We start from the raw sequence: 25,376 nt of genomic DNA, 5'->3' as shown, positions 1-25,376 counted from the left end.
TCTTTATAGATAAGAAATCGATGTCATTTGTAAGAAATTAATGTAATATGTTCCTATTTTATTTCTATGACCTATTATATATTTAAACAGTGTTATATTCAAAACGTGGAAAATAACTTCATTACTTACATTATTTTGAAAACGTATTAAAATGTTTCGTGGAAGTCGATTATTTGTATCGATATAAACTGAATCGATATACAACACAACCGGAAGGAGATATTTGAAAACGTCTACAATTTCCGTAAAGGTTTGGCTTCCGAGATACACGTGCATGGAGAGTTAAATTGATATAAATTAAATATAAACATTTAGGCGTTTAAAATTCCAGATGGGAAAGCCAGGTAATAATGATTCGGTTATTAGATATTTTCCTTAGTTTTTTGCAACATTAAAATATTCAACATTAGTACACGAGTTTCTGTAACCTCAAAGGTGTAAATAATATTCAGTATTTGTTTTGCATATATACGATTTCCGTATTATATTTTTATTGAATATATATGTTCATTGAGATATAATGAATCATTTTTTATATAAACAAGAAGATTGTTAAGTTAGATAAACAATAGTATATACCTTTATATTAGCATTGCTCTAATCTAAGTTGAAAAATGTATGTTATTTACTACGTAACGGAATCATATATTCATAAAGCTGGATATAACGAAAAATTACTTTAAACTATTGTTTTTTAACTTGTTAATTTTATAGAATTTATTCAATTCTAGGATTTTCACCGGGTGGAGGAGGTGGATTTAAAGGAGGTAGGGGTGGAGGAGGAGGAGGAGGTGGTGGAGGAGGAGGAGGTGGTGGAGGAGGAGGAGGAGGAGGAGGAGGACGAGGAGGTGGTGGTAGTGGTGGTTTCAGAGGAGGTAGGGGTGGAGGAGGAGGCGGCAGAGGTGGTGGTGGTGGACGTGGTGGAGGAAGAGCAGGTGGTACTCCTCGTGGACGTGGTGGTGGCAGAGGAGGCGGAGGAGGAAGAGGCCGTGGAGGTGGTGGTTTCAAAGGTGGCAAAACTGTTATTATAGAACCACATCGTCACGAAGGAGTTTTTATAGCTAGAGGAAAAGAAGATGCATTAGTTACTTTAAATTTAGTGCCAGGTTCAGAAGTATATGGTGAAAAGAGGATTAGCGTAGAAGTATGTGGATGAACTTATGTAATTCTTATTGTCTAATTTATTAACTACACAAAAGCTAAATGTATGCAACATTACAGGGAGAGAATGGTGAAAAAATTGAATACAGAGTTTGGAATCCATTCAGATCGAAATTAGCTGCAGCTATACTTGGGGGTATAGATCAAATTCACATGCCACCTGGATGCAAAGTTTTATATTTGGGTGCTGCATCTGGAACAACAGTATCACACGTAGCGGACGTTGTTGGTCCAGTAAGTCTACAAAAAATGTTTTCCTGCATCTAGAAAAGTTATAATGCATACATTAGAGCCAAGTTGGTGCATTATTGCTAATTTGGTGTCGAAGTTATGCTATATAAATCACATGCCCGTTTTTTCAACCAGTAAGATGTATTGTATTTTACTTTTAAAAAGCGCGTGTACAAATGCTTATACGTTTATACTGCTTGCATATATTTTTAAATGCATATGTACAAACTTTGAATATATATTGTATTTCCTTAGGAAGGGCTAGTTTATGCAGTAGAATTTTCTCACAGATCAGGTAGAGATCTTATAAATGTTGCCAAAAAGAGAACAAATATCATTCCTATTATTGAAGATGCAAGACATCCTCATAAATATAGAATGCTTATTGGAATGGTAGATACAATATTTGCAGATGTGGCACAGCCTGATCAAGCCAGAATAGTAGCTTTAAATGCTCAGTACTTCCTGAAAAATGGAGGCCACTTTGTTATTTCTATTAAGGCGAGTACATCGATAAGGATCTTCAGATAAAATCAATACAATATTTATTCTAAGGGTATCATTTTCTTTTTAGGCCAGTTGTATAGATTCTACGGCTCAACCGGAAGCAGTATTTGCGGCGGAAGTAAAAAAACTTATATCTGACAAATTGAAACCACAGGAACAAATTACATTGGAACCATACGAAAGAGATCATGCCGTCGTAGTTGGTGTTTTTAGGCCACCACCTAAGAAAGTTACCTAAAATTATGTATATGTATATATGTATCATCTAATTATTAAGATCATTTTAAATCGTTGCTAATCATCATCCCTTAAAATATATGTAATATCTTTTGATTGGTTGACTGCAAGTAAAATTTCCAGACTTTTTATAAAACTTGCGAAAAGATGGAATCAGTTTGTAATATAATGTAAAGTATATAATTATTATGAAGATTGTTGAAACGTTTTTCCACAAAAGCAATTTTCTTCATTATTGTACCTACACAATCGGTACATTGAAAGAAATATACGCGTAGGATTTTTTAATACAAAGTTTATATTTTCAATATCTTTCATCATCATCATCTTACTAATACTTTCATACAAATAAAACATTTTAATAACATACATAGTGTATTTAATTCAAATATACCTATATTTCAATATTTAATATTATGCAATTTCTAGAACTATTTCTCTGTAAATTTAAAAACAAATGAAAGTACCGTAACATCCATACATTATTTTCGTACAATCTCATTAAAATGAAATTTCAAAATTTATGTACACGTTAATTAGTCAATTGATCTTTTGTAACTACTTTTCAGTATGATCTTATTACATATTCATTAAATCAAAATGCCCCGTCCATTATTGAATTCGTCTAAATGCGGTAAGATGTGCAAATTTTGATCAAGCAACGAACCGGTTAACCATGATTGACGATTACTTGTAGCGATCGACGAAAGTCGCAAACCGTCGAACAAAACGCTCAAATTTAAAAAGTCGATAAGCACAACAGGTCGTAAATCAATCTCAAACATGAAAAGTCAAAGTCGTTTAGTGGGAGGAGCGGATGTGCCGGAGGTAACGGGTGAAGTTGATGTACCGAAGGAGGTTACAGAAGTTACAGACGAAACAATCCCTACCGTGGTGGAAGAAACGGAAAATGGAAAACCCGCAGCTTCCGGTGGACCATGTTGTTTTTGTATTGCAAAAGTGCCAGGATCAACTGGGTACAAATGTTGATTGTTTGTTTCATTGGTCAAAGATTCTATAATATTGGTATTATTTGATAAAAGTATAACAAGAAAGTTTCATTCAATTTTTTTCTTTTAAACTAAAGTATGTAAAACGTATTATTTTATAAACGCAGAGACAGGAAGGTGGACGAAATGATCGACTATGTGCATAAAAATTTACAAGAAGCCGGTAAAGCATTGGCCACTTTAAGCGAGAACTTTGAGCACGATTCAAAGGTTGAGCCCTGCACGCAAGTAGAATCATGAAATTGGGACGACTTAGGGGAGTGTATAGCGAGGGTACAGCAATTAAAGTCGTTCTATAACAAATTATACGTATTCTTTCGAACAATAAAGTAACGAATAAATGTAGTTGCCGTTTAAAGCTCCCAATTTCGTAGAACGTACGAACCGTTTCCTCGTCGAAACGGAAATTACGCTTTCCGTATAAAAATATAAAACATGCGTGTAGCATGTGCACTGAATTTCTTATGACAAACAACATTCTAATTTTTTTTCTTTCTTTTATTTTCTATCTCTTACGCGAACCGACACGAATCTTGAAAAAGTTGATGTTCGTCGATATACTTGGCCGTATACAAGAATGGACTAATCTGGTGCAAGATAAGCTGAACAACTGTAAAATGGACCTCGAAGCTTTGCGCAAGGAATTAGAGGCGCGCGCTTGCGAGATCGAAAATTTGAGGAAGCAGCTGGCAGAGTGCGAGGAACGCGAGGCAAGTTTCTTGTTTGAAAAACACGGTTTGAACGTAAACTTCAAATACGAAATAACATTGCTACAGAAGGCGGCCGCTCAAATACGCGCTGAACACGAAGCAATCGCTACAACGACGGAAGAACCGAGTATTGCCACCGCAAAAACGGAGACGGACGACGTAAAGAAGGATGATGCTACAATTACCGCCGTACAAGAAACAACAACGACTGGTCATTCGCCAGAAGTTGAAACGAATGTCGTGGAAATTGTCTGTACGGACGCAGCTATTCAGTCGATCATGAAGGACAGAGAAGCAATGAGACGAGAAATTGAGGTACGATAAACTCTTGCTTCTATTGTCCACCTGAATATCATATTGTCATTATACCGAAACACTGTTTATTTGAGAAGCTGGAAGCTGAAATAGCGCGGCTCCGTAGAGAGAATCAGCGTATCATAAAAGAACGCGCCGAATACGAGAACGCGATACAACGAGCGCTGCTGCGAGGCGTTTCTTCTTTGAACGTCGAGGCTTTGAGAGTTTTGCGCTGTCCCCCCATTCCGTGCTGTACACCTTGCGCCCCTTGTCACACCACTACTACGTAAGTACCCACGTTTCATCTGTTCCAAGATGATCTCTTCAGCTTCTTAGTATCATTTATCTTGTAACAGTACCAAAGTATTAGAGGTAGATCTTTGCAATTGTCTGTCTTGTCACAAACAAGCCTGTTCCACGAGTGAATCTGGAAATCTTATTCGTTATTCGCGAATAAAATTTGCCCAACTCTGTCCGCGAGTGAAACTACAGGTGAGTCAGTATCGGTCTCGGTTCGATATCGATCAGTAAAACAGACGCTCTTTCGTTACAGCACCGCGAAGGACACGAACTGGCAATGGGCGTCCGAGCGTGACGGGACCATTGCCATTGAATTTCTTACGTTACGTATCCGGTTCCGTCCGAGCGCGTGGCAATTTCTCACCTCGATCGTTCATTCGTTTCTTTGCAATAAAATCAAGCCTACTTTGTCTAATCTCGCAGGGAATCGATCACCGTGTGCAAAAGAGACGTCGTTTCGACCAGGATGGCCTCGGGTTGCGTCACCCAACGTGCCGGTAGCGGAAAAGGTTGCGTTCGCGAGCAGCAAGCTCCGTGCATCGTGAAACGACCCTGCGGCAGCCCCTGCTGTTCCGCGGGAAAGAGCCGGAAGACCACGTCGAACAGCAGCATGGTTTTCCTTCTTCATCAGGGTGACGCGGATGGCATCTGCGTCTCTCACGAAGCGCCGGTGCCGCGTGTCTGCGGCCAGCCAGTTATGAAGAAGATCGAGATACCTCCGTGTCCTAGGTTCAGCAGATAATAAGGTCACTTTCTCCTTCGTTAAAGGACAATTAACCCCTTCACTGTTCCGTGCGCGCGGAACTAAGCACGCTCGTGGTTGCGTGCACGAAAGGAAAAAGTTGCTGCACTTGGCATTCCGAATTGACTTTTGTATACTCGATCGTATCTAGGCGGTAAAAAACTTTCTTAAAAGAATTTCGATGGTACTTCCGAACAGTAATAAAATTTGCTCTGTCGTTACCCCATGTTGAATAATTATGTTCTGGCTGTACGTTATAGGAGCACGATCTTGATGACGTTGTAGGTCTGTGCAGAATACGTCAGCGACACTGGTCATGGCGTCATAATCTACAAGAAAACGGAAAGGTTGTCACTGGGGGAGTTGCAAGTAGACTTCGCGCGATGATGAAAGCGTTAACGCAGTTAACGAAACGCTTTCTCGGATTTTCTGGTTTCTCAGAAACGTTGACTCATACTCGTAAATCTCACGACCGTTCTTGAACCTTGCTCGTCCGCTTCGTGATGTGAAAATAATAAATAACACGACACTGAAAGTATAAATATAACTTTATATAACATCGTCAGAAAAATATTATAAATATTAAACATTCATTCTCATAAATAACATTAAGATTTCGTTTCATTGTTTAATGTTACAAAATAGAATCGAAGGCTACACCAAAGGTCGCGAGATATCGTCCGAACCTTGCATTCGACACACCTGTACCTGTACGTTTTTCACGAAAGCTCAATGAATGCGCCATGGAATTATAAAATTTTAAACACGATTCGAAACAATACCTTAAACCCCTTGTAACGTATTTCGCATTCATTGATCTTCTTCATTCGATCCGTAACGAGCAGACACGTAAAATGAGACTACGACTGGATTGTCAGTCAATAGACGGCGTGTTAGTAGACAATATTAAAAGTAAGATACGTAACGTTACACCTTCTTAAGTACTGGAATTATTTTGTCGAGACTTTAGAAGCGTGACTGCGTTTGTACGCCGCGACGGAGTTACAGGGGGAAAAAAGAGAACACGTGATCGAAGTTTTCGCGATACGAGCACAAACTTGTTGCTTATTCTTTCGTTTTCTCGCTCGATTCAAATGGAATGGTTGGGGGAGATTGTACTGATAAAAAGTAATAATGTAAATTGCACGACGGTCAAAATTCTGCATCGGCTTATTTAATGCTACGACCAATTTTGAGAGCCGTTAAATACTTTGCGACGCACAATGTATGGCTGGAACATTGTACGTTGGACTCTTACTTTCACGGTGAAATTTCTCGCCATTTCGACGGATCGCAAATGTAATAGGTCATCCCAGAAGTAGTGCCTCTTGTCTTACTTTAAATGGATACTTGACGTAACAGCAGATATCTATAGTCAACAACTTGATCGACTACGAGCAACTTTAGCAGAAAAACGACCATCATTAATGAATCGTAAAAGGAATACCATCCATCACGATGACGCTAGACTGCACGCAAGGACAACGATGGAAAAAATTAAAAATTTTAATTGGGAACTTGTACCACACCCATTCGTACTCTCTGGATCTTGTACCGAGCGATTACCACGTACATTTTTAATTAAGTATTCATTTTTTGCAGCAAAAGTCAGTGTCAAAAATGGCATTATTCATAGGACGACCTAATACGTATTGATACTTCGTTAAAACCGCTCAAATAAGTGACAATAGCGGTAAGAAATATTAATGGAACGAGGAATAAGAGACCAAAGTTGCAAGCGTTTCGTGTTGTAAAACGTATGGCTGGAACGTTGTACAAGTAAGAAACGGTAACGAAATCGAAAGCATTATCGTACTCGGAATGAGCATTCACCTCCACAATTATAATATCCGTAATTTCTCGATCGGCACCAGGAATCACTGTACAGTATAGATTCTAAAATACGTATTGTCGCGAGAGTTTGTTTACTGGAAAGTGTTCCAGGTGATCGTTCGGTCGATACCGATCGGGAAACTTCGTCGAAGAATTTTCTAATTTTTTCTTTGTCTCGTTAATGAAAACGCAGTCGCCCGACGAAAGACGTTCCGAACGTATGGCGCGTTTCCCGAATATATTTATAACATTGCAAATAGTATTCATAAAGCACAACAATCAAATGGTCGTAATTACAGCTGGTCCAGCAGCGCGTTAATGTTACCAATATATTTTCATAACAGGGACGAGCACGTTCGAATGATTTTGTAAGTGAAATACATCTGAAATAGTGCACATGTTCATCAGTTCGTAGAACAAGCGACGAACAACCTAATATATTGTACTCTGTGGTGATACAATATCGACGACAAAACAGAATACAAATTAGTAATGTGTTCGTCGCTCGAATACTGTCTGAGACACATTTTGCCCTGTTTCAGAAGCGTCAGATACCCGACGGCAGGTACGTAATTGATACTCTTTCTCGGGCGTCGTGCGTCGTCGACTCGCGTTTTGCGAAACGATCCGTAAGTTCTAACTGCTCCCGCGGCAAGGAAAAAAAAAAAGAGCAACGCTTTTTCTCTGCTCTTTACCGAGAAGGCGTTATTATCATTTATTCGTAAAACTTACGTAAAGTTCCTGCAATTAACTACCATATTGTCTCTGTGTCATTCGATCAGCAGTTTAAGAGCGTCCTGTTCAAGACGCCTTAGACAACGTCGTCCAACCTTGATACCCGTTCTGTCGCGACAGCCCGAAGGACTATTTTGCCCACGCGATCAAGTCGTCGGACAGTGATTGTATTTTTCGCCTTTCGTAACGTTCTGGCGTGCGTCGAGCGATCGTTATGCTCGCGAAACAATAATAGGAGCGTTACAAACATGACCACGCCATCGAAATCAAACTTCCTTTTGGACGCATTTTTTTTTTTTTTGTAGTGAGGTAGCAATAGAGCGAAACGCTGGGACAAATATCGTGTCTGGGGCCCCCCGCGGATACGTGGCCCCTTGGCCAATGATAACAACGACATTGCTGAGGAAGAAAGTGCAAACAGGCGTTTACTTGTTGTGGACCAGATTGAGGAATTCTTCGCGGGTCTTCGGATCGTCCCGGAACACGCCCAGCATCGTCGACGTGACCGTCTTACTGTTTATCTTCTGCACTCCCCTCATCACCATGCACATGTGCCTGCAACGTAAAAGACATTATTTTGTACTTTTTTTTTTCCGTCTCCGTACTTGTCACGCGTTGAATAATTAATCGCGCCATTAGAATCGAGATCAATTAATTCCCCCACGCACCGAGACGCATGTCAATGGTGGAGAATCTTTTTTTCTTTTCTATACCGGGGCTCGCGCTAACGAGAATACAGTTATTTCGTATGCAAGAATCAAAGATTACTGTAATTAACGCAAACCGCGACGTATATCATTTAATTAAACAGGGAATTTGTCCATAATGACTGGTAACGCACGGCCGCAGGGTTAGAAGGATAAGACGATTAGCATCAAGGACGCATTCCAACGATCGATACTACATTTTTGTGCGTTTTTAAGGCGTTGCTGAAATTACCCAGACCTTCGTAACCGAGGCAGCGTCTCCGTTTCCCGGCGAACCTGTTTTCCTCGCCGGATAAGCGAGTTTCAAGCGACGATTAGAACAATTACACGTTGAATTAGTTAGCGACGCTTAGTATTAATAGTATTCGATCGATAGCGATCCCGATCTTCGCGTTAATACGACATGTTACACCCTTGCGCAAGGTCGTCGATAGATTTATTCAATCCGTTTCCGCCTCTTTGCGAGTCACGCGACAAGCGACGCTAGAGTAATTAGTATTACTGGACTTCCATGTGGCTATAACTCAGGAATGTAACATTCCCCCGCTTGGAGAATGCACATTAATTCTTTACCAAGAGATAGCACCTTATTAGCACAAGGTTGTGTTCTTACATGCGATTAGTCCTTGCGAAAACTATTACTCAAGCCTCGAGCGCGTTCGAACGAAACCGAAGGGAGGCGCGAAATTGCGACGCTCGATACGCGATTTCAGTCGTTAATCCGGCGTTTTTTTTGTTTTGTAAAAATGCGTTTCGTGGCTTGGTAACAGCGTTTCTCAAACTTCACCTTCCCACGGACCACCTCGGCTAAGACGAACGGTTGAAGGACACCGCGGAGTAGAATACGAATTGTTATTAGTAACAAAAATCAAAGCTTTTTACGAATATCTACAGAAAACTGTGTGTTAGAAATATCGTCAAACGATAACTTAATTTCTTAAGATATCCCTGAATCAACGTATTGATACGTTGTGTAAATTTTATCCTATCCGTTTCAACTCTTGGTACAACAGTATTGGGAAAATATGCATATTTGCTAAAGCGCTCACGTATAGTTTGCGGGAGAATTATAGCGAGGTATATACATGTGCGGTTTGTTAAGTGGTACCTTTGTTGGCTACAAGCCGTCAAATGTGTTTTTTCTTACTGGAAAGCCTGTCACTTAACTACAATGCCATACTTAATGGATCTGGGTTAGGTTCACTATTACTCTCTATAAATAATTATATGATTTTGTAAGAGTCATTTTGCCCGTGTTTTTGTCTTATTTAAAGAAACAGAAAACGTTTGTAAACGATATGGAGCTGATTTAGAGTAGGTAAAAAATTAAGAAAACGATCTATTTTCTCAAGTTCCTGAACTGTTGACACCCTACGCTCGAAGCTACTATCGTTTTTGCTCTCTATAGTTTGTATGATCTCTTCGTATTTCCTTAAAACACAAGGATACCTACACTCCCTCGACAACCACTGCCACTCCTGCCGGTTGCACAGCTTTGGTAACCGCCACTGCGATTTGCTTGGTAAGTCGTTCTTGAACTTGCAGGCGGCGGCTGAAGATTTCCACGATTCTGCGGAAAACAGAAACGAAACCTGGTAAGTATTTGATCGTAAGGGCCGTTAATAATTAACACGTCGACCGTTGAATCAAAATAGTCAAATTTTCCACGGGATTAAAATAGTTTACGAAATACGTGCGGTTGAAAAAGTGTTAAGGAAACCACGACAAGGATAGCGTTCGCTTGACATTGGATTCGAATCTGGGAAAATTCTACAGGTGGCCTACTGTTCCCAAGGCTAATGTTAAGCTCACAATGGGATCGTTGTTTTTAAAATCACCGGAGGCGATGTTTAACGAGTAAATGGACGCTCGCCGATCGAACGGCGGTGCGTGAAAGTGCTCGGCGTGCCTACGATCAGCACAACGCCGCCGTATTCTTTTTTTCTTGCATTAATATTCCTTTAATCAAGGCCGTAACTACTGCCGATGCAATTTGTTATCTTGAAGTTGTGAAACGCTGTATATCAGAATGCCCCGCGACTGCACTCGGCTCATGGCCGCTTTGGTAAAGTCTATTCTAAATGGGAAGTAGCCTGCGAAAAGAATCGCTCGTATCAAGATAATTTTAATTGACCGTCCATGTTCGCGTTGCATATCCATATTTTTGTCCAATTACCGTGGACATTGAAAAATTCGCGATTACTCGAGGCACGGTGCTCGTGTCATTAATTCAATTGTTCCGCCGTCGATTGAGTCGTGTTGCAATGAAGTCGATAAATACATTGTGAATCAAAATTCGAAGAAACGTAGCCTGAACAAGCACAGTTTATGTAATAAGTTGACTGCCATGGTGGTCAGTGACGACAGACGCTTCGAGCTTACAACTTTCCTTTACAATAAATTTTTAAACAATTCTAGCGTTATTAGGAACGCTGTATAATTAAGTACACCATCGAAAATTTCAAGAAATTTTTAGTTTCGTTAATTTCTTTCAAAGTTGATGTATAGATTCGCTTTTAAATTGTTGATACGAGCGTTCGACGAGGAATAAAATAAATCCGTGGTACGATTAGGCGGGAGCATTGGTCGCGGGTCGTACGCGATAAAGCAGCTGGAATGATGACAGGTCCGATCAAGCGGTCTAATTGAGCGTTGGCTAATAGCTGGATCCAATTAATTTCCATTCCTCCACGAGAGGATCCGCAGACAATTCTCAGCCGGCTCTCAAGATTTAATTGCACCGCCGTCTCGAATTACGAGTGCTAATCCGGCCCCCAGTGGCAGTGCTTGCAGTAAAGTAAATTCCCCATTACCTGGCTAATTTGCTAAGACCGAGGATCTTCTTGCAGGGCAGGTAACCGATCGAGACTTTTCCATAAAACGGTACCAAATGATGCTCGCACATGGAGAACATTTCGATGTCCTTTACCACGACCATCTCGTCGTGATCCTCGTCGAACACGGCGTCGTTTAAAACGTCTGAAAATAAGGGAACATCAGTACATATTAATAACAATATTTTCGCTACAATTTTTTAGAAACAGTTTATACGATCGTTGACCAATCAACGGTTGAAATAGTAATGTATAAGCTGGTTCTTGTTCATATGTTTAGAAGACTCGTATGTATTGTCTACGAGGAACAATAGACACAGTATCTTATTGTTTCCTTGACGGAAAACTTTATTGTTACTTAAAGGAAATCTAAAGCAACGGTAAGATTTAAAAGGGAAATTTCTTAAATCCTGCTTTCGATTGTTCTGCAACCTTTGGAACTGTCAAATAGAGAAAACGAAAACTGGCATTTTAATTGTACGGTTTTGGTCTGGCGGTCAACGGTGTTGCAACCTTATTTGAGCGACTGTCCAATCGATCAAAACGCAGCACGTTGTCTTTGCCCGTGATCCTTTATTCGAATAAAATTTCACCCGCCTCTGACCCAGTATAAACATACGAGAATAGCTAAGCATTGTCGTTTAAATTGTTCCGCGAAAGAACATCCTGCGCGTGGGTTAAGGTCCTCGCGATCCTGGCTGTGATTTACTCGATATTGACCTACTTACTATAGAGTCGATACTAGTACTGGTGTGTAGGTATAAATCAGTGGTTGGAAGGTGTAGGTGGGTAGGTATAATGGAGGGTGCTCTTCACGGTTTCCACGGCAACCTTAACAAGAAACACCTTCACAATGACCGACAATGGTGAAACGTGCCCGCATTAGACCAACTGTATTTTTCCACGAGCGAAAGAAGACATGATAACGGTATTAAAAAAACATATATATACCGAGTATACTTCCACAAATCTTCAAGCAAATGCCTCGTAATTGGCTGAAGTTAAAAAAGAGCTCAATAAAAGAAATTTACTGCGATTTAAATCAACTACGAGCAAATTTCTCATTTTCATTCGTGACAATTGATTTTTGTCCTATTCGAAAGTTATGCTCTGTATTGTATATGATTCTTTGAATCTTTTAATACAAGTTCCGGATTCCTACAGTGGAAATTCGTTCCTAAAGCTTTGCTCCGCGAAATACTGAGTGCTCTTACCACTCATCCACCCTACGCCAAGTCTAGGCAATTTCCTGTTCTCTATTTACTCCCTTTGTGCAACGTGTGCTCAAAGCGAGCAGTTTAATTTTTCGACTCGGTGATTTAATGCGATCGGGTGTCGATCACGGTTCGATTAACTCTTTCAATTTCGTGTATCGCGAGCCCAACAGTATTTTCAATCTTCCACTTACTAGGCGTTAAACCAATCACTGGCAATACCATTGTCCCAACAGGGACGTTATCGAATCGTGTTATTTCATTCATTATTTAAACCTCTTCTATAAAGGTATACTATAAAATATGAAATATCGAGCGTCACTGAGCTAAGAAATCATTTGCTTATGCTATTCATTAAAAAATAATAATTACATAGCCTTTGCTAGGAGCAAAAGGAGGTAATTTTCTAGATCGTTGAAATATTCGTGTACATTTCCAGTGGGAATTCGGTCAAGCTTATCGACGACAGAGAAAGGCAAAGAGAAATTGTCAGAAGGAGAATGGTTTTTACGAGAATGACGGAGGGTGGTTACAGCGAGGGTGGGTGGAGGTTTCTCTAGGAAAGTGCTTCGGACTCGTTTCAGATTCAGTGGGTCGAGTCGAGTCACCGTTAACCGGGCTTATCTTGGGGGCAGTTCTACTAGGGTATCGGGCGGGGTTAAGTCGAAGTGAATTAAAGTCTCTCCGCCACCTGTAGCTGCTGCTCGACGTATTTCTCGTATTGTGGGGGTTGTGCTATTTATTAGGGGTACTTGGAGCGATTGAGGATGAGGCAGCTCGTGCTAAATCAGTTCCACGAGTCTTCGAGCTGTCGACGATACCGAAGTTATCGAGGAAACGATAGAAACTCGATACAAAATCGAAGCGACGAATTACGATTCCGGTATCGCGTCGAATCTATTTTATCGCGTAGTCCGCGAGCTAGTGATTATTTCAAAAGAGTGGCGGTCGTACTTTGTACACGACAAATGGACGGAAAAGGTGAAAGGTACTCTTCTCGGGCTGCTGTGCGTCCCTGAGACCCATTTATATCGCGAGCTTTACGCTTTCTTTTTTTTTCTTCAATCGTACTTAAAGTCTTCCTCTTTCTCTTCTTACGACGGATCCTCGAGGAGGTTGGACAAGAAAGAACGAAAAGTGCCGTACTTTTCTCGAGTGGGTGTATTCATGGTTTTATATTTCCTCGGTCTTATCGTTTAAGAAAATTGCGCGGACGATCGTTTCGCTCCCTAGTTCCGCGGTTGATGCAATAATTTCTGCGTGAAGGGAGAAAATCTAACATTTTTACTCCGTTTTCGATTAATATCGCGTCGTTCGTTCGTTGCGAATTCACAGCCAGTACCCAGTAGTCACGTAAGAATTGTAACAGATTATGAACTGTTTCTTAGGATTAAGCAATAACCGATGACTTGTAATTATATGTAATTACGATTTGACAGCAATGCCACGCTTGCGTGTTTCAGCGCAATCTTACTCGTTACTAATACATTCTTCAGATTTATGTTTCCCTTTATATAAGATGTTATTACCATTGCGTCGCGAATAACTCTTTAAACGATATTCGTGGATAGTTTTTGTCACCGCTGGTCTCGTTTTTTTCTGAAACGACGACTCACCGTCGATACTCTGATCGTAGCCCTTCGTGAAGAACAGCATAGCCTTTGCAGCCCGTTCTGGCGTCTTCAGAAGACCCTGTCGATCGGGATCCTCGCCGAGAGAACTTAAAAGTAGCCTGTAGCTTCGTGACATTTCCGGAAGCAACGCTTCGCGCGTGGGTGGCCTATGATCCAGCTCCAAATCGTGGTGGAACATGCATTTTTCATGACCTGCGAAAAGAAGAAACGAAAAATCTTCTATACTGCCAATCATCACTGATCTACGTTATTTTAAAATATTTCACCAATCCGTTATAAAAATATTTTTAAAAAAAGAACCAAAAATAAAAGAAATTTGCATCAATATTGTCACACCGACGCATAGACATTTAAATCTCTTTCGAGCACTTCGACTCCCAATATCTCTTCGTCATTCACTCGCTGTCTTCTTCTACACTTGGGCCAACGAGACGAGCCACGACTGTTTAGGTAGCAGTAAGCACATAGCCCGCTTGAACTGTGCTGTTATTATGCGATCGTCGCTGTCGACAAAGATCAAATGAGGCTAAACTTTCGTATTTCCGGCATATACAGGGTATTTCACCTAACTCGACCACCTTAAATATATCGCTTATTTTGTATGATAGAAAAAAATGTCTAGGGGAGAAAGTATTCTGTTCGAAGGCGCCAATACGGTGATGGATCGAATTTTTTTTTCAAGGTCATTTTTTTCGAGATTTCAAGGTCATCGTATTTTTTTTAAATGGGACCACATATTTTCGCTACAACAGTCTTATAGCTTGTAAAAAGATGAATCCAACGATGTGCGATATGTTGACCTTCACGTGACCTTTAGCGAAGGAATTATGAAATGTTTGTCAGTAACTTCAGTACGCGTTCGGAGACGGTAAATGAAGGAATTTCAATTTCATTGAAACAGTGTACCGTGTAATTGTTTCTGGTGCTTATAAATAGATATTCATATTCTCCTTTCAACGGTTGAAGTATGTTTACAAGCATTATTATTGTAAGAGGGGAATGACCGAAGCGGGTCAATAGCGCGTTGTCAAAAAGCCGCGACGTACACAACAAGTTGCGGTATCGATAGCAGTGTAATAAGATTCTCCATCATGTACACTACAGCAGAAAAAGTGGAAATGATTTTATGATCGCCGGATCTTACGCCACTTGATTTCTTTCTGTGGGGGCACCTAAAAAATACAGTTTATAATGATATTCCCACAACAGCAGAAAACATGCGACAAAGGATTCTACATGCATGTAGATCAATTACTGTAGAACAACTGAAAAATGTTCAGCAAGAATTTATTTACCGCCTCCAAAAATGTATCCAGGTTCATGGTGGACATTTTGAACACCTTCTAAAATAAACATTTAATTTAAGGCTGTTTCAATGAAATTGAAATTCCTTCATTTACCGTCTCCGAACGCGTACTGAAGTTACTGACAAACATTTCATAATTCCTTCGCTAAAGGTCACGTGAAGGTCAACATATCGCACATCGTTGGATTCATCTTTTTACAAGCTATAAGACTGTTGTAGCGAAAATATGTGGTCCCATTTAAAAAAAATACGATGACCTTGAAATCTCGAAAAAAATGACCTTGAAAAAAAAATTCGATCCATCACCGTATTGGCGCCTTCGAACAAAATACTTTCTCCCCTTGACTTTTTTTTCTATCATACAAAATAAGCGATATATTTAAGGTGGTCAAGTTAGGTGAAATACCCTGTATATGCTAGCGATCAATACCGAGTCGTTGAGCTTCAGACAGAGTGTATATCAAAAACATTTGTTTATTTTTTATCACCTTTGTTCTAGACAACATATGATATAATCGTAGCATCGAAAAATATTGTATATCGTGTCAAAGAATAGTAATTAAGTTTCAATCTAGCATTTTTGCCCTTTTCTAGATAAAATTCTCCACGTGTCCTTGCCGGAGAATATAATTTTGGGTCACAGTTTCGCTTTATTGGAATCCTCGGTCCGTTGCGACACGCGCGCGCGAAAAGTACGGAAACGCGATTGCCCAGAACGCTCGTCCCAGTGACTCTTATGAAACCTGCCTTGATTTTTCAATTCTATATAAAGCGGGGTCTTATAAACCATTAACCACGTTCTTATCGCTCGCAGTGACCCGCGATGACTGAGGATTCACAACAACAGATCTGTCCGCGTGTGGTAACAAAAATCGAACCTTTTTCTCATGCAAAGTCGCCGACACTAGACGATAAATCCCACGGCGTGCTTTTCATCTTTTATCGAGACGTTTTATCATTTTGCATTTAATTTATCGAAACGTATAATTAATTAAATTTATTCAAAATGGGTGATTGACCCTCTGGGATCTTACGTCGAGCTGGACTCGAAATAGAATTTTCTAACTATTGTTATATCTAAAAATGAACAATGGGCATGTACTAAACAATTATAAATCAAATTTAGTTGTCTCTATTTGCAATAAAATTTAAAACGTATTCCCAAACTAGACCATTCTAAAATATCAACCATAGTTTTGGAAAAGTGAACGTTAAGTTGTTAAGTATGTTGCGACGGTTCACCGTCGATCGCAAAATAATAAAACGCGTTAGTATATTTATAAACATCGTTTCCGTTCGCGATTAGCATAATGCTTTAATCGCCTATCGCGGTAACGATCGATCGAGGCGTGATCTAGCAGAGAAATCATCGATCGTTACAATTATTCCGCGCCTTCGATGAATGTCGGTGTCTCGTCGTACACGCGTTGCCGAACTTGTTGCATAACGATTAAAGACAGCGTTCTACAGCGACGATAACACCGTGATATCCATCGCTGGAAACGATTTATCGCTTGTATAACGCTTCATTTGAGACGAAAGCACGCGCTCGTGCGACAATCTAGGACGTATTAAGCGGGAATAGCTTGCAAGACTTCTGCACGGATTTATTTGTGGAAGCGTAAGGATCGGGTTCTGACGCTGGAACTGACGTATTCACGATGGAAAACTAAGTTAAACCATCGCTTGCTAACGAACCGTATCGGCCAACTTAATCGAATAACGACGTTTGCGCGATACTCTCTACCGATAGTTCTAGTTCCGCCTGGTCCACGCGCAACGTATGCACATTGTTTCGAACAATTACGGGAATCGTCCACTTCGGTAATCAGCGGTAACTACTCGCGACATAGGATATGCATAAGTCAAGTGCAAAATTGTACCAACAAAAAAGTTCCTCTATAAAATAAACACGGTATACTCGTAGAAAAGAGTTAATTTCTCGAACAGGACACGAATAAAAAATAATATACCCCGCCTTGTATTTATTTCTCGAGATCGAAGAAATACGCGGAGACTGACTTTTGATCTTAAACACAAGTTATTTAACATCTGACCTCGATGAAGTTGTAGCAAATTGCATACTAGTATTCAGATTTTGATCTTTCACTTGGTTCCTGGTTCTGTTTTTATTCATGTATATAATTGAAAAAGCTTGTTCTAAAATGTAAGTGCTGCCGAGTATATCCTTGAGAAAATTTCGTCGTCCAAAGTATGAATTGGATTTCTATGTCGGATGTCACGCTTATTTTTGTAACGTGTTGTAACAAAGCAATTCAATTTACAATCACACCTGCCTTGAACTTGTTTCTAACTTTATCTAGCGTGCCGGATAAACCGAGTGGAAAGGCCGGAATAGCCCACGGGTTGCTCTTTGAGTTCCTCTGATATACGGTAGAGATCCAAGAGTATCAATTCTACACGATCAATGAGTACAAACAACGTGCATTTGGGTAATTAGCAGTTGGAAAACTACGCAAACGCTCAGGAAAAATGAATTCATTAATTTCCATTTTTGCGCGATGAATGAGTACACGTGACGTACATTGTACAAAACAGTTAGGGGATCGCTTGATATGATATCGTAATCTGCAGTTGGAAAAGTACTTCTGATACAGAATGTAAATACGGCGGAAAAACGTTTCGAGCGAAGATCTGACAATTTTGGTATGAAAAAATTAATGCATAATCAAACGAAACCAACGATATGTTTGAAGATACAACAACGTCGTACCCTTGGTTGGATCTAGCGTTAATTACAAACGAGAAACGGATTCGTCGTTATCGGGTCTATCGGGGCGGATGCGTCTACGCCGCGCACGTTTCTGGGAGCAACATCTTTTGGGGGAACCAGCACGTTTTTCCTTCTTTTCCCCCGAAATACAAGGCGTTCTCCCACAGAAAGTCGATAGTCATGCTACGACGATTGTATATTCGTAACGTTACAGTTACGCGTTACGTACGATCATAACTGTACCCCAACAGTTCCCAGGCTTTTTATCATTTTAAGATCAGCTGGTACGATCGACCCGGAAACGAGAACTATGGCGAGTGCTCTTCAAATCTTTGTCACGGGCCGCGGTTTGATCAATGATAGCAGCCGCTGTACGAAATAAAATTAAAAGTCGGTCGAATGCGTGCGAGAGACGCGACGACGATGCCGAGACCGCGTTCGTAAGAACAATGAGAGTGACGAGCGAAACGAGCGGAACTTTATTGTAACACGGAACCCGGTAAACGATTCCGAATTTCACACGGAAACCGCCACCGCGTGATTTCGAGTCAATTCGGTGCTAATTAAAATAAACGAATGAGCATCGTAGAAAAATTCCCATCGTTCGTGATCGTTGATATACGTTGATAAAAAACTATTTAACCGAGGATACCTACTTCTTTCGTAATATGTTTTGATCTATCATCGATCGGGAATGACGACTGTATCTGGTATATAATTTTTCCCGAAGAAGGCCATTGTAAATTGGCCGAAACGTCGATAATAGATATCGTTCAATATTGATGTTTTGTTAGGCTAATTTTGTTACCCCAAAGATCAGGGACGCTTGTAGGTCGAGAGAGGTCTGGATCGTGTATTGTTTAGAGGGAGCAATATTTTTGATACGAAGAAAAATATTGTCACGTTTTACCCTCGATCTACTGACTGAACTCGTGAAAAAAGCTTATCTTAAACGTGATGTTATTACGGACATCTGTATTAATTGTTTAAACTGTTTCCAAATACTCGATAGTTTATTGTTGCCTTGTCAAAGAAGCCTTATTAATAAATGCAATTCTAACGCAATAATATTGCTCTTTGTATACGAACTATCAGCATTGCCGAATCAGATATTGATTACGACATCGTGAGAAATTTTTTAACGAATATCACGTTTCGAATTGGAAAAAAGGATTGTTGAAACGTTCGAAGATCTATAAATCCAAACTACGTTAGCGAGAAATGGAGCGCGAGTTACGAGTTAGTCAATCAAGTGCACTCGCGCATTGCGTCTGTTCCAAATCGATTATCTTGAAAACAAAGCGTCGTAGAAAAAAAACAATTTTATTCCATATTTTTTCAATATTTTTCCCCCTTATAGAATCCCTCCTTTTCGAATTGCGCTATACTTTGGGACACCGTGTGCAAATAAACACCTGTTGCTGCAGCGATCTAACAATTGATATTACAATTAAAAGACGTTTCGTCTTGGGCGATAGACTCAACGATGAGGATGATCTAACGATTTATATACAATTTAAAAGACCTTTTCAGTTATATTTACCGATTATCAACATTTCTTATTAAGTGTTTATGAGAGAAAGATGCTTCTCGATCGTAAAATTCTGTCGAGACTTGGTTAAATCCTCAATAATTGCGCAATCAATGAGATACCTGGCGTGGTCGAAGTTCGCGGAGTCCTGGGAGTCCCTGGCACTTCCAGGTTACTTTCCTCGACGTTCTCCGTCCAGGAAACGGTCCTCAGCGGCACGGGCTTTTTGATCATCATCGCGCGGTCATCCTCGCCGTCGTATATGTTCGAGTCCTTAATTTTCGCGCATTGACTGGAAATCCCGTTCATGTCTGATTGCGGCCCGCCTCCACGGCTCCGACCAGAACCTTCTAAGTCCGAGAGCCGGTCTGACAAAAGTTACGATTCGAAACGTCTTAACGATTGAAAAGCACTGAATCGATGGCAGGCAAATCGAGGCGCCGATACCAAACACGCCGGGGGATTGCAACAATGATTCTCGGCGACGGATTATTATTGCGTTCGTGTCGCGTAACGACGCGTTAGGGACGAGCAAAATCGGATTCGAACGACAAACAACGAATGCAATTTCATTCTGTAAGTAAAAGTATGGCCTTTTATCGAGCAAGCAACGGATCGAAGGCTTTTATCTGGATGACTGTTTTGCCCGCCTCTGCCCCGCGCGCACAGTTATGAACCATTGCAAACGCAAGGCGCGCAAAGTCGAATCGACTGGACCGATTTAAATGCACGTTATTCGTCTGTACAAAAGGACGAAACGCGACAACTTCCTACGCGGATCGCGAAACGGATTCGTTCGAAAGCGCGTTACGATCAACGCCTCCACCACGTGATCCGCGAACAATATGCGTGCAGCGAATCGGGGTTCGAGCGTCGAACTGATGCAACTTACTCTCAGTCGGGTCCAATCACTCGGTTCACGTGCACCTTTCGGAGATCCGTGTAACACCCTCGAGAGATCGTTTGACTTTGATCGGTTTTTTTCCCCCTTTTTCTTTCTTTTCGTTTTGGAGATGTAATCGCGCGAGCGCGAAGAGCAACAGTGACGAACTTCTCGCGCGGTTGAGGGAATGACGAGTAAGAGAGAAATGAAAAGAGAAAAGAAAGACAGACCGGTTAACGAGTCCGAAAGAAAGAAGGGCCGCGAGGTTGCTCGATCGAGTGGCGCAGTGTGACTGAACCGACGGAACCGTGGAGAGTGCGAATATCCCCTATAACTCGTCCGTCTCCGTCTCTCTTTCTCTCTCTCTTTCCCTCTCTATCTTTGACTCGCGCTGTTTCGCTCCGACTGTCTCCCTACGGCCAACGAATCTTTTCGTTTTTCTCCGGGTCTCTTTATCTAGAAACAGAGACCGCAAGTTTGAGCCGCGTACACGATACGGCCTACCGGAAAGCAAATTTTCGCGACTGACCAGCAGAACGTCGCGTCTCCCTCGGTATATATCGGGAGAATGCAAGCGCACGGTGAGAGTGACATGGGAGAGTGAAACCTCCTCCCTCCAAGCGCGATCCTCCCGCTACAGTGTTCGAGAGGGAAATACCCAGCTTTGCCCGGATCGTGCACCACAGGACGCGCAGTTCTCGAGTGACAAGCAGCGCACCGATTGGCGGAAACCGTTCGGATATCTGATGTGCGAGGTCGACGCGGCACGGTTATTCTTTTAACGCGCGCCAACGTCTATCTCGCTATTTAACACAATTACGATTTATAATTACGTATCTGGAAAAAAAAAGAGGAACGAATCGTATCGATGATATTTGTGTGACGTACGAAACGTTCGAGCAGACGTCGAAGGTCGAAAAAGAAATAAATCGGGGCTGTACCTTTTTTTTAAATTGTAAACAAACGCCATGCGTCGAGGCAAGCGACGATCTATTCGTTAACAAATGTATTCGAACGACGGACCCAACTCTGAAAATCCAATAGAGAGTAGGTGCACTCGTGTTACAGGAAAATGAAAAATCCAACCTCGTCGGGTTTTCAGAACGAGCGAGTCAGAATCTGCGTCACTGTGATTTCCAAGAGACCGGTTCCCCAACGCTTCCCTTTTCCTTCTGTTCGCAAGACTTAATGTACTTTACGCTCACGACTTTCCGAGTACGTATTCAATGAGTCAGTTAAATTCTGGTCCGAGGAAGGATTTCTCAAAAGCAGGAAAACTTGTATTTCTCGTAATTCCCGCAGGGGTTTAGAACAGGGATAAAATAGGCACTGCTGGTTTCATTCGATCGAACTATGAAGACCATACGAAACTAGATCTGAAAGATTGTAGAAATTGCTAGACATAGGCAAATGTATACAGTATTATATCTAACTACATAAATGTCTTTTATATACAGACGATCTCAAATTTCTGCAAGTAATTTGAGTCCAATTAGATCTTGAACCCTGTTAAATTGTTAATTACCATAAATATAGGTAGAAAAAATACGTGTTCTAATGCCACAGTTATGAGTTAATCTAATTGTTTAGTATTGCTTTACTTTTTTTACGAACCTGGTATTCTACACGTATTTGTCTATATAATTGTTATTTATAATATTTAGTTTATGAAAGATGCGCGTCGTCCTTGAAAGCAGCCCACGTAACACGATATTGGTATTTCATAAGTACTGTTGTTACAGGTAATTAGTAACGTCGATGATTAAAGCGATGATGGCGGCGTTCAACTGGCCATTCCCTGTTTCAGTAATTGAGTTTAAATGTCGATGAAGCTATCGTGATATTCTAGCGACGTTATTACTTCAAGGGCCTCGAAGGTGAAGTGAAACAAGAAAAGTTGCGATACGTCATACTCCCAGAATTTGCTGCTTCGATTTACTATCGGTTTACGGGTAAATCAATTATATTGTATTACAAATACCGATTAAATAATTATGAGATATTTGTATCACGATATTACAAAAAGATAAATATACCAGAGTTATATCTGCAAAGGGTTAACGTGTCTATCAAGTTACAATGGAAAACATTTCTATAAAAACATTACTATTTTGAACAAAAATGCCAAGAATTTTAATAATATTATTTAAAAAATGCTGTATTACCTGTATAGTGATTTTTGCCATATTTGTTACGTAATTGTAGAAAAAGATTTATTAATTGCATTTACTATTTCTCGAATTGAGAATCCTGCATTACGATTTGCGGCCATTTTGATTTCCTCTTCGGAACTTAAAACTGTTCCTCGCGACATTCTAACACAAGAGGAATCATTTTCAATGTCATAACGTAAATATTATACAACTTTTCTATTTCAATTTCAATACTCACTCTTTCTGAGATACGGATAATGTTTCTTATATTCGTGATGAAGCAAAACTGATTATACGAATTTCGTTCTCACCTTGATCAGCATTTTAATGTTTTACGATAATGATACTGCATTGTTCATAAGGTTTCCGTACGTTAGTAACATGTATTTATCAAATAAATAAAGATTTGGCAGTAAATCATGGTGTTATTATCAAAATGATGTCCATTGTAGATCGAATGGGAATCTCGACCATATTCATAGTTGCACTACTGAAACTCGTCTGAAATCGACTGACCGTCACTACTTGGAATCGATACGAAGCTTCTCTTCGATACATCGCGAGGCGCTTGATCATCGTTCGATCGCGTCGAACACGTACGAGAATAATATATCGCGTTCAGCATCGTTCGATAAATCCGTGAGAGGGAATACTCGCAGACCGTCTTGATTTTATTTAACGTTTGCTAGCCGCTTAACGAACGCGAAGAAGTTTTTGCGTCGGTATAGCTCGGTTGAAAAGGGAGAAAAACTAAAGGAAAGGCGATCGCGTTGGAAACCAAAGTAATATTGGCAAAGAATTCGAGGTCGTTCTCACGTAACAACGGGAGTAAATCAATGCCACAGAAGCGTGCAATGATAAGTGTTCGTAGAATGGATCTATATACCCCGAATAATCAAAGACGCATTTCTGCGTGGCCATGAAAACGGGAGACATCCGACTTAGATAATAAGTTTTTCCGTGTAGCAGCAAAAACTAATTACAGCGTGGCTGTTGCGGTAAGTGAAGTCTAATAGCGATGATCGAGTACGATATTGTATTAAATTTATTTGTGGGCGGTCTGGGACAAGAACCGCGTTGAAAGAAGAGAATAAATGAATGATTGAAATATTTTGTGTATCCTTGTACGGTATCGCGATAACCAGAAACTCTATACAGTATCCTAGTTTTCCACTCTACTGTAAGCTTTACCCCAATACAGACACTTGATATTTTTCACTCTTACTTCGTCTTTTACCCTGTCTAGACACTCGATATCGTTTCGTTGACATTCAATATGATTGGTATACGAGTCCACGGTAGTACGACATCGAGACGCGTACTGAAAAGAAATTGCAATGAATACGCGAAGGTGTGACACAGAGATGCATACGTTCTGGTCTGCTAATCAAAGAAATTACGATGCCTATGACTATCGTGTAATTCATCTATATCGCTGGCAATTACAATTAATGTATAAACGTTGTGCGACTTCGTGTCTGATTTAACGAAGATTTGATTTGCATTAAAACACGCGAACAAATTCACGATAATCGAGATTTTATTTAAAAAGATGTAAATTCCATTAACGTCCGTTTGGCGCGCACAATTTGCAATCGTGACAAAAACGGTATAGCGTAACTTGCGATTGAAAAAGAAATAGTGCTTGATACTCTTTAACAGTTTTTTTCTTTTTAGGAAAACGACTTTGTAAAATTCCGTGAATCTTCAAAAATGATGAAACATTTTCAATTAAAAAAAATTGACTTACCACCGTTCATTACACGATCAGTCTTGTTTTTAATGTGGTCCTTAGCGTGCCCGTTCATGTAAATGTTCTTAGGGTGACTTGTATCGCCAATAAAATGAAAAAAAAATAAACTACAACAAATAAAACAATTCCTTATTGTGGCAATTCCAGTTTAGAAGTAAACTGTCCGTAAAGAGAGTATATCGCGTACTAAGCTCGGTTTCGGACAACACATTTATATACCCCTACCGAGATTGAAAAACCTTTAGTAAGGTTAACCCCCTTCTACTTGTATTCCATTCAATTTGGCGCTATACATACACTATGAAAACACATACTAGTATTGGCGTGATGATATAATTTGCGAAGAGTGAATAATCGTATCAACCATAGAGGAAGAATAATGAAATGTTAAATGTTTGAGTACATTTTTTCATTATAATATATGGTATACATGATAGGCAATTACACAAATATTATATCATAAAGCGCTTATGCCCATAGTTAAATGTAAATCGTTTTGCACAGCTCTTACATTATCACGCAAAAGTAGAATTTTGTTGTCCGTAATGTGAACAAAAAACGACAATTTCCTGTCATAATTTAAACATAAATAATTAAAACGGGAATTAAAGATCTTCTGCAACGTTATAAACAAATTTATATTGAATTTTTTAAATGTCATATGCGTTCAAAAATTCAATTAATTTTTATGTGTACTCGTTATAGCAGCACGCAATTTTATTCTTTTATTTTGTAATATAATAATATAATGCTACTGGTTTGAATATAAATGTAACAGTTATCAAAATGTATTGAAACATATTAAACAATACAAAAATGTTTTAATGTATTCCTTTGTTTTAACATTATTTGTTAGAGACTGAA

At 40.0% G+C, this 25,376-nt stretch overlaps 3 protein-coding genes across 8 annotated transcripts; 2 read left to right on the top strand and 1 right to left on the bottom strand.

Annotated features, from left to right (window-relative positions):
- Positions 1–255: 255 nt before the first annotated feature.
- LOC122397626 (rRNA 2'-O-methyltransferase fibrillarin) lies at positions 256–2,274 on the top strand. Its single transcript, XM_043396895.1, has 5 exons — positions 256–344; positions 732–1,144; positions 1,222–1,395; positions 1,648–1,893; positions 1,967–2,274. The coding sequence occupies exons 1-5, from the start codon at positions 332–334 to the stop codon at positions 2,135–2,137; spliced, it is 1,017 nt and encodes a 338-aa protein (XP_043252830.1). The 5' UTR covers positions 256–331; the 3' UTR covers positions 2,138–2,274.
- A 1,318-nt stretch (positions 2,275–3,592) lies between these two features.
- LOC122398049 lies at positions 3,593–4,443 on the top strand. The gene is made up of 2 exons (XM_043397656.1): positions 3,593–4,171; positions 4,249–4,443. The coding sequence occupies exons 1-2, from the start codon at positions 3,593–3,595 to the stop codon at positions 4,441–4,443; spliced, it is 774 nt and encodes a 257-aa protein (XP_043253591.1).
- A 1,317-nt stretch (positions 4,444–5,760) lies between these two features.
- LOC122398048 (GTP cyclohydrolase 1) lies at positions 5,761–24,736 on the bottom strand. Of its 6 annotated transcripts, XM_043397650.1 has the most exons (9): positions 23,071–23,185; positions 22,772–22,921; positions 22,221–22,653; positions 20,616–21,982; positions 19,846–20,091; positions 14,135–14,344; positions 11,284–11,449; positions 9,924–10,040; positions 5,761–8,318 (listed from the first exon to the last, which is right to left on the bottom strand). In XM_043397650.1, the coding sequence occupies exons 5-9, from the start codon at positions 20,030–20,032 to the stop codon at positions 8,189–8,191; spliced, it is 810 nt and encodes a 269-aa protein (XP_043253585.1). In that variant the 5' UTR covers positions 20,033–20,091; positions 20,616–21,982; positions 22,221–22,653; positions 22,772–22,921; positions 23,071–23,185; the 3' UTR covers positions 5,761–8,188. The 6 variants fall into 6 exon arrangements, with proteins under 6 accessions (XP_043253585.1, XP_043253588.1, XP_043253587.1 ...); XM_043397653.1 differs by lacking the exons at positions 22,772–22,921; positions 23,071–23,185 and having other exon boundaries at positions 20,616–21,062; positions 21,136–21,982; XM_043397652.1 differs by lacking the exons at positions 22,772–22,921; positions 23,071–23,185 and having other exon boundaries at positions 20,616–21,443; positions 21,548–21,982.
- Between the last annotated feature and the right edge of the window lie 640 nt (positions 24,737–25,376).

Source organism: Colletes gigas, unplaced genomic scaffold (genome assembly GCF_013123115.1).
Source record: "Colletes gigas isolate AHSC1104 unplaced genomic scaffold, ASM1312311v1 Colletes_gigas_Sc00010, whole genome shotgun sequence".
Lineage (NCBI taxonomy): Eukaryota > Metazoa > Arthropoda > Insecta > Hymenoptera > Colletidae > Colletes > Colletes gigas.
This window is presented reverse-complemented; position numbering and strand designations above follow the sequence as displayed.

Bases quoted from the DNA above. Each gene is read 5' to 3' on its own strand.
- LOC122397626 (XM_043396895.1), top strand. The intron at 1,145-1,221 runs GTATGTGGATGA...GCAACATTACAG, and splicing joins AAAAGAGGATTAGCGTAGAA to GGAGAGAATGGTGAAAAAAT. The intron at 1,894-1,966 runs GCGAGTACATCG...TTTTCTTTTTAG, and splicing joins ACTTTGTTATTTCTATTAAG to GCCAGTTGTATAGATTCTAC.
- LOC122398049 (XM_043397656.1), top strand. From the start codon at position 3,593: ATGTGCACTGAATTTCTTATGACAAACAACATTCTAATTTTTTTTCTT. The intron at 4,172-4,248 runs GTACGATAAACT...TTATTTGAGAAG, and splicing joins CAATGAGACGAGAAATTGAG to CTGGAAGCTGAAATAGCGCG.
- LOC122398048 (XM_043397650.1), bottom strand. From the start codon at position 20,032: ATGAACGGGATTTCCAGTCAATGCGCGAAAATTAAGGACTCGAACATA. The intron at 11,450-14,134 runs GTGAGTCGTCGT...CCTTATTTTCAG, and splicing joins CTACGATCAGAGTATCGACG to ACGTTTTAAACGACGCCGTG. The intron at 10,041-11,283 runs GTAATGGGGAAT...TGTTTTCCGCAG, and splicing joins GGTCTTAGCAAATTAGCCAG to AATCGTGGAAATCTTCAGCC.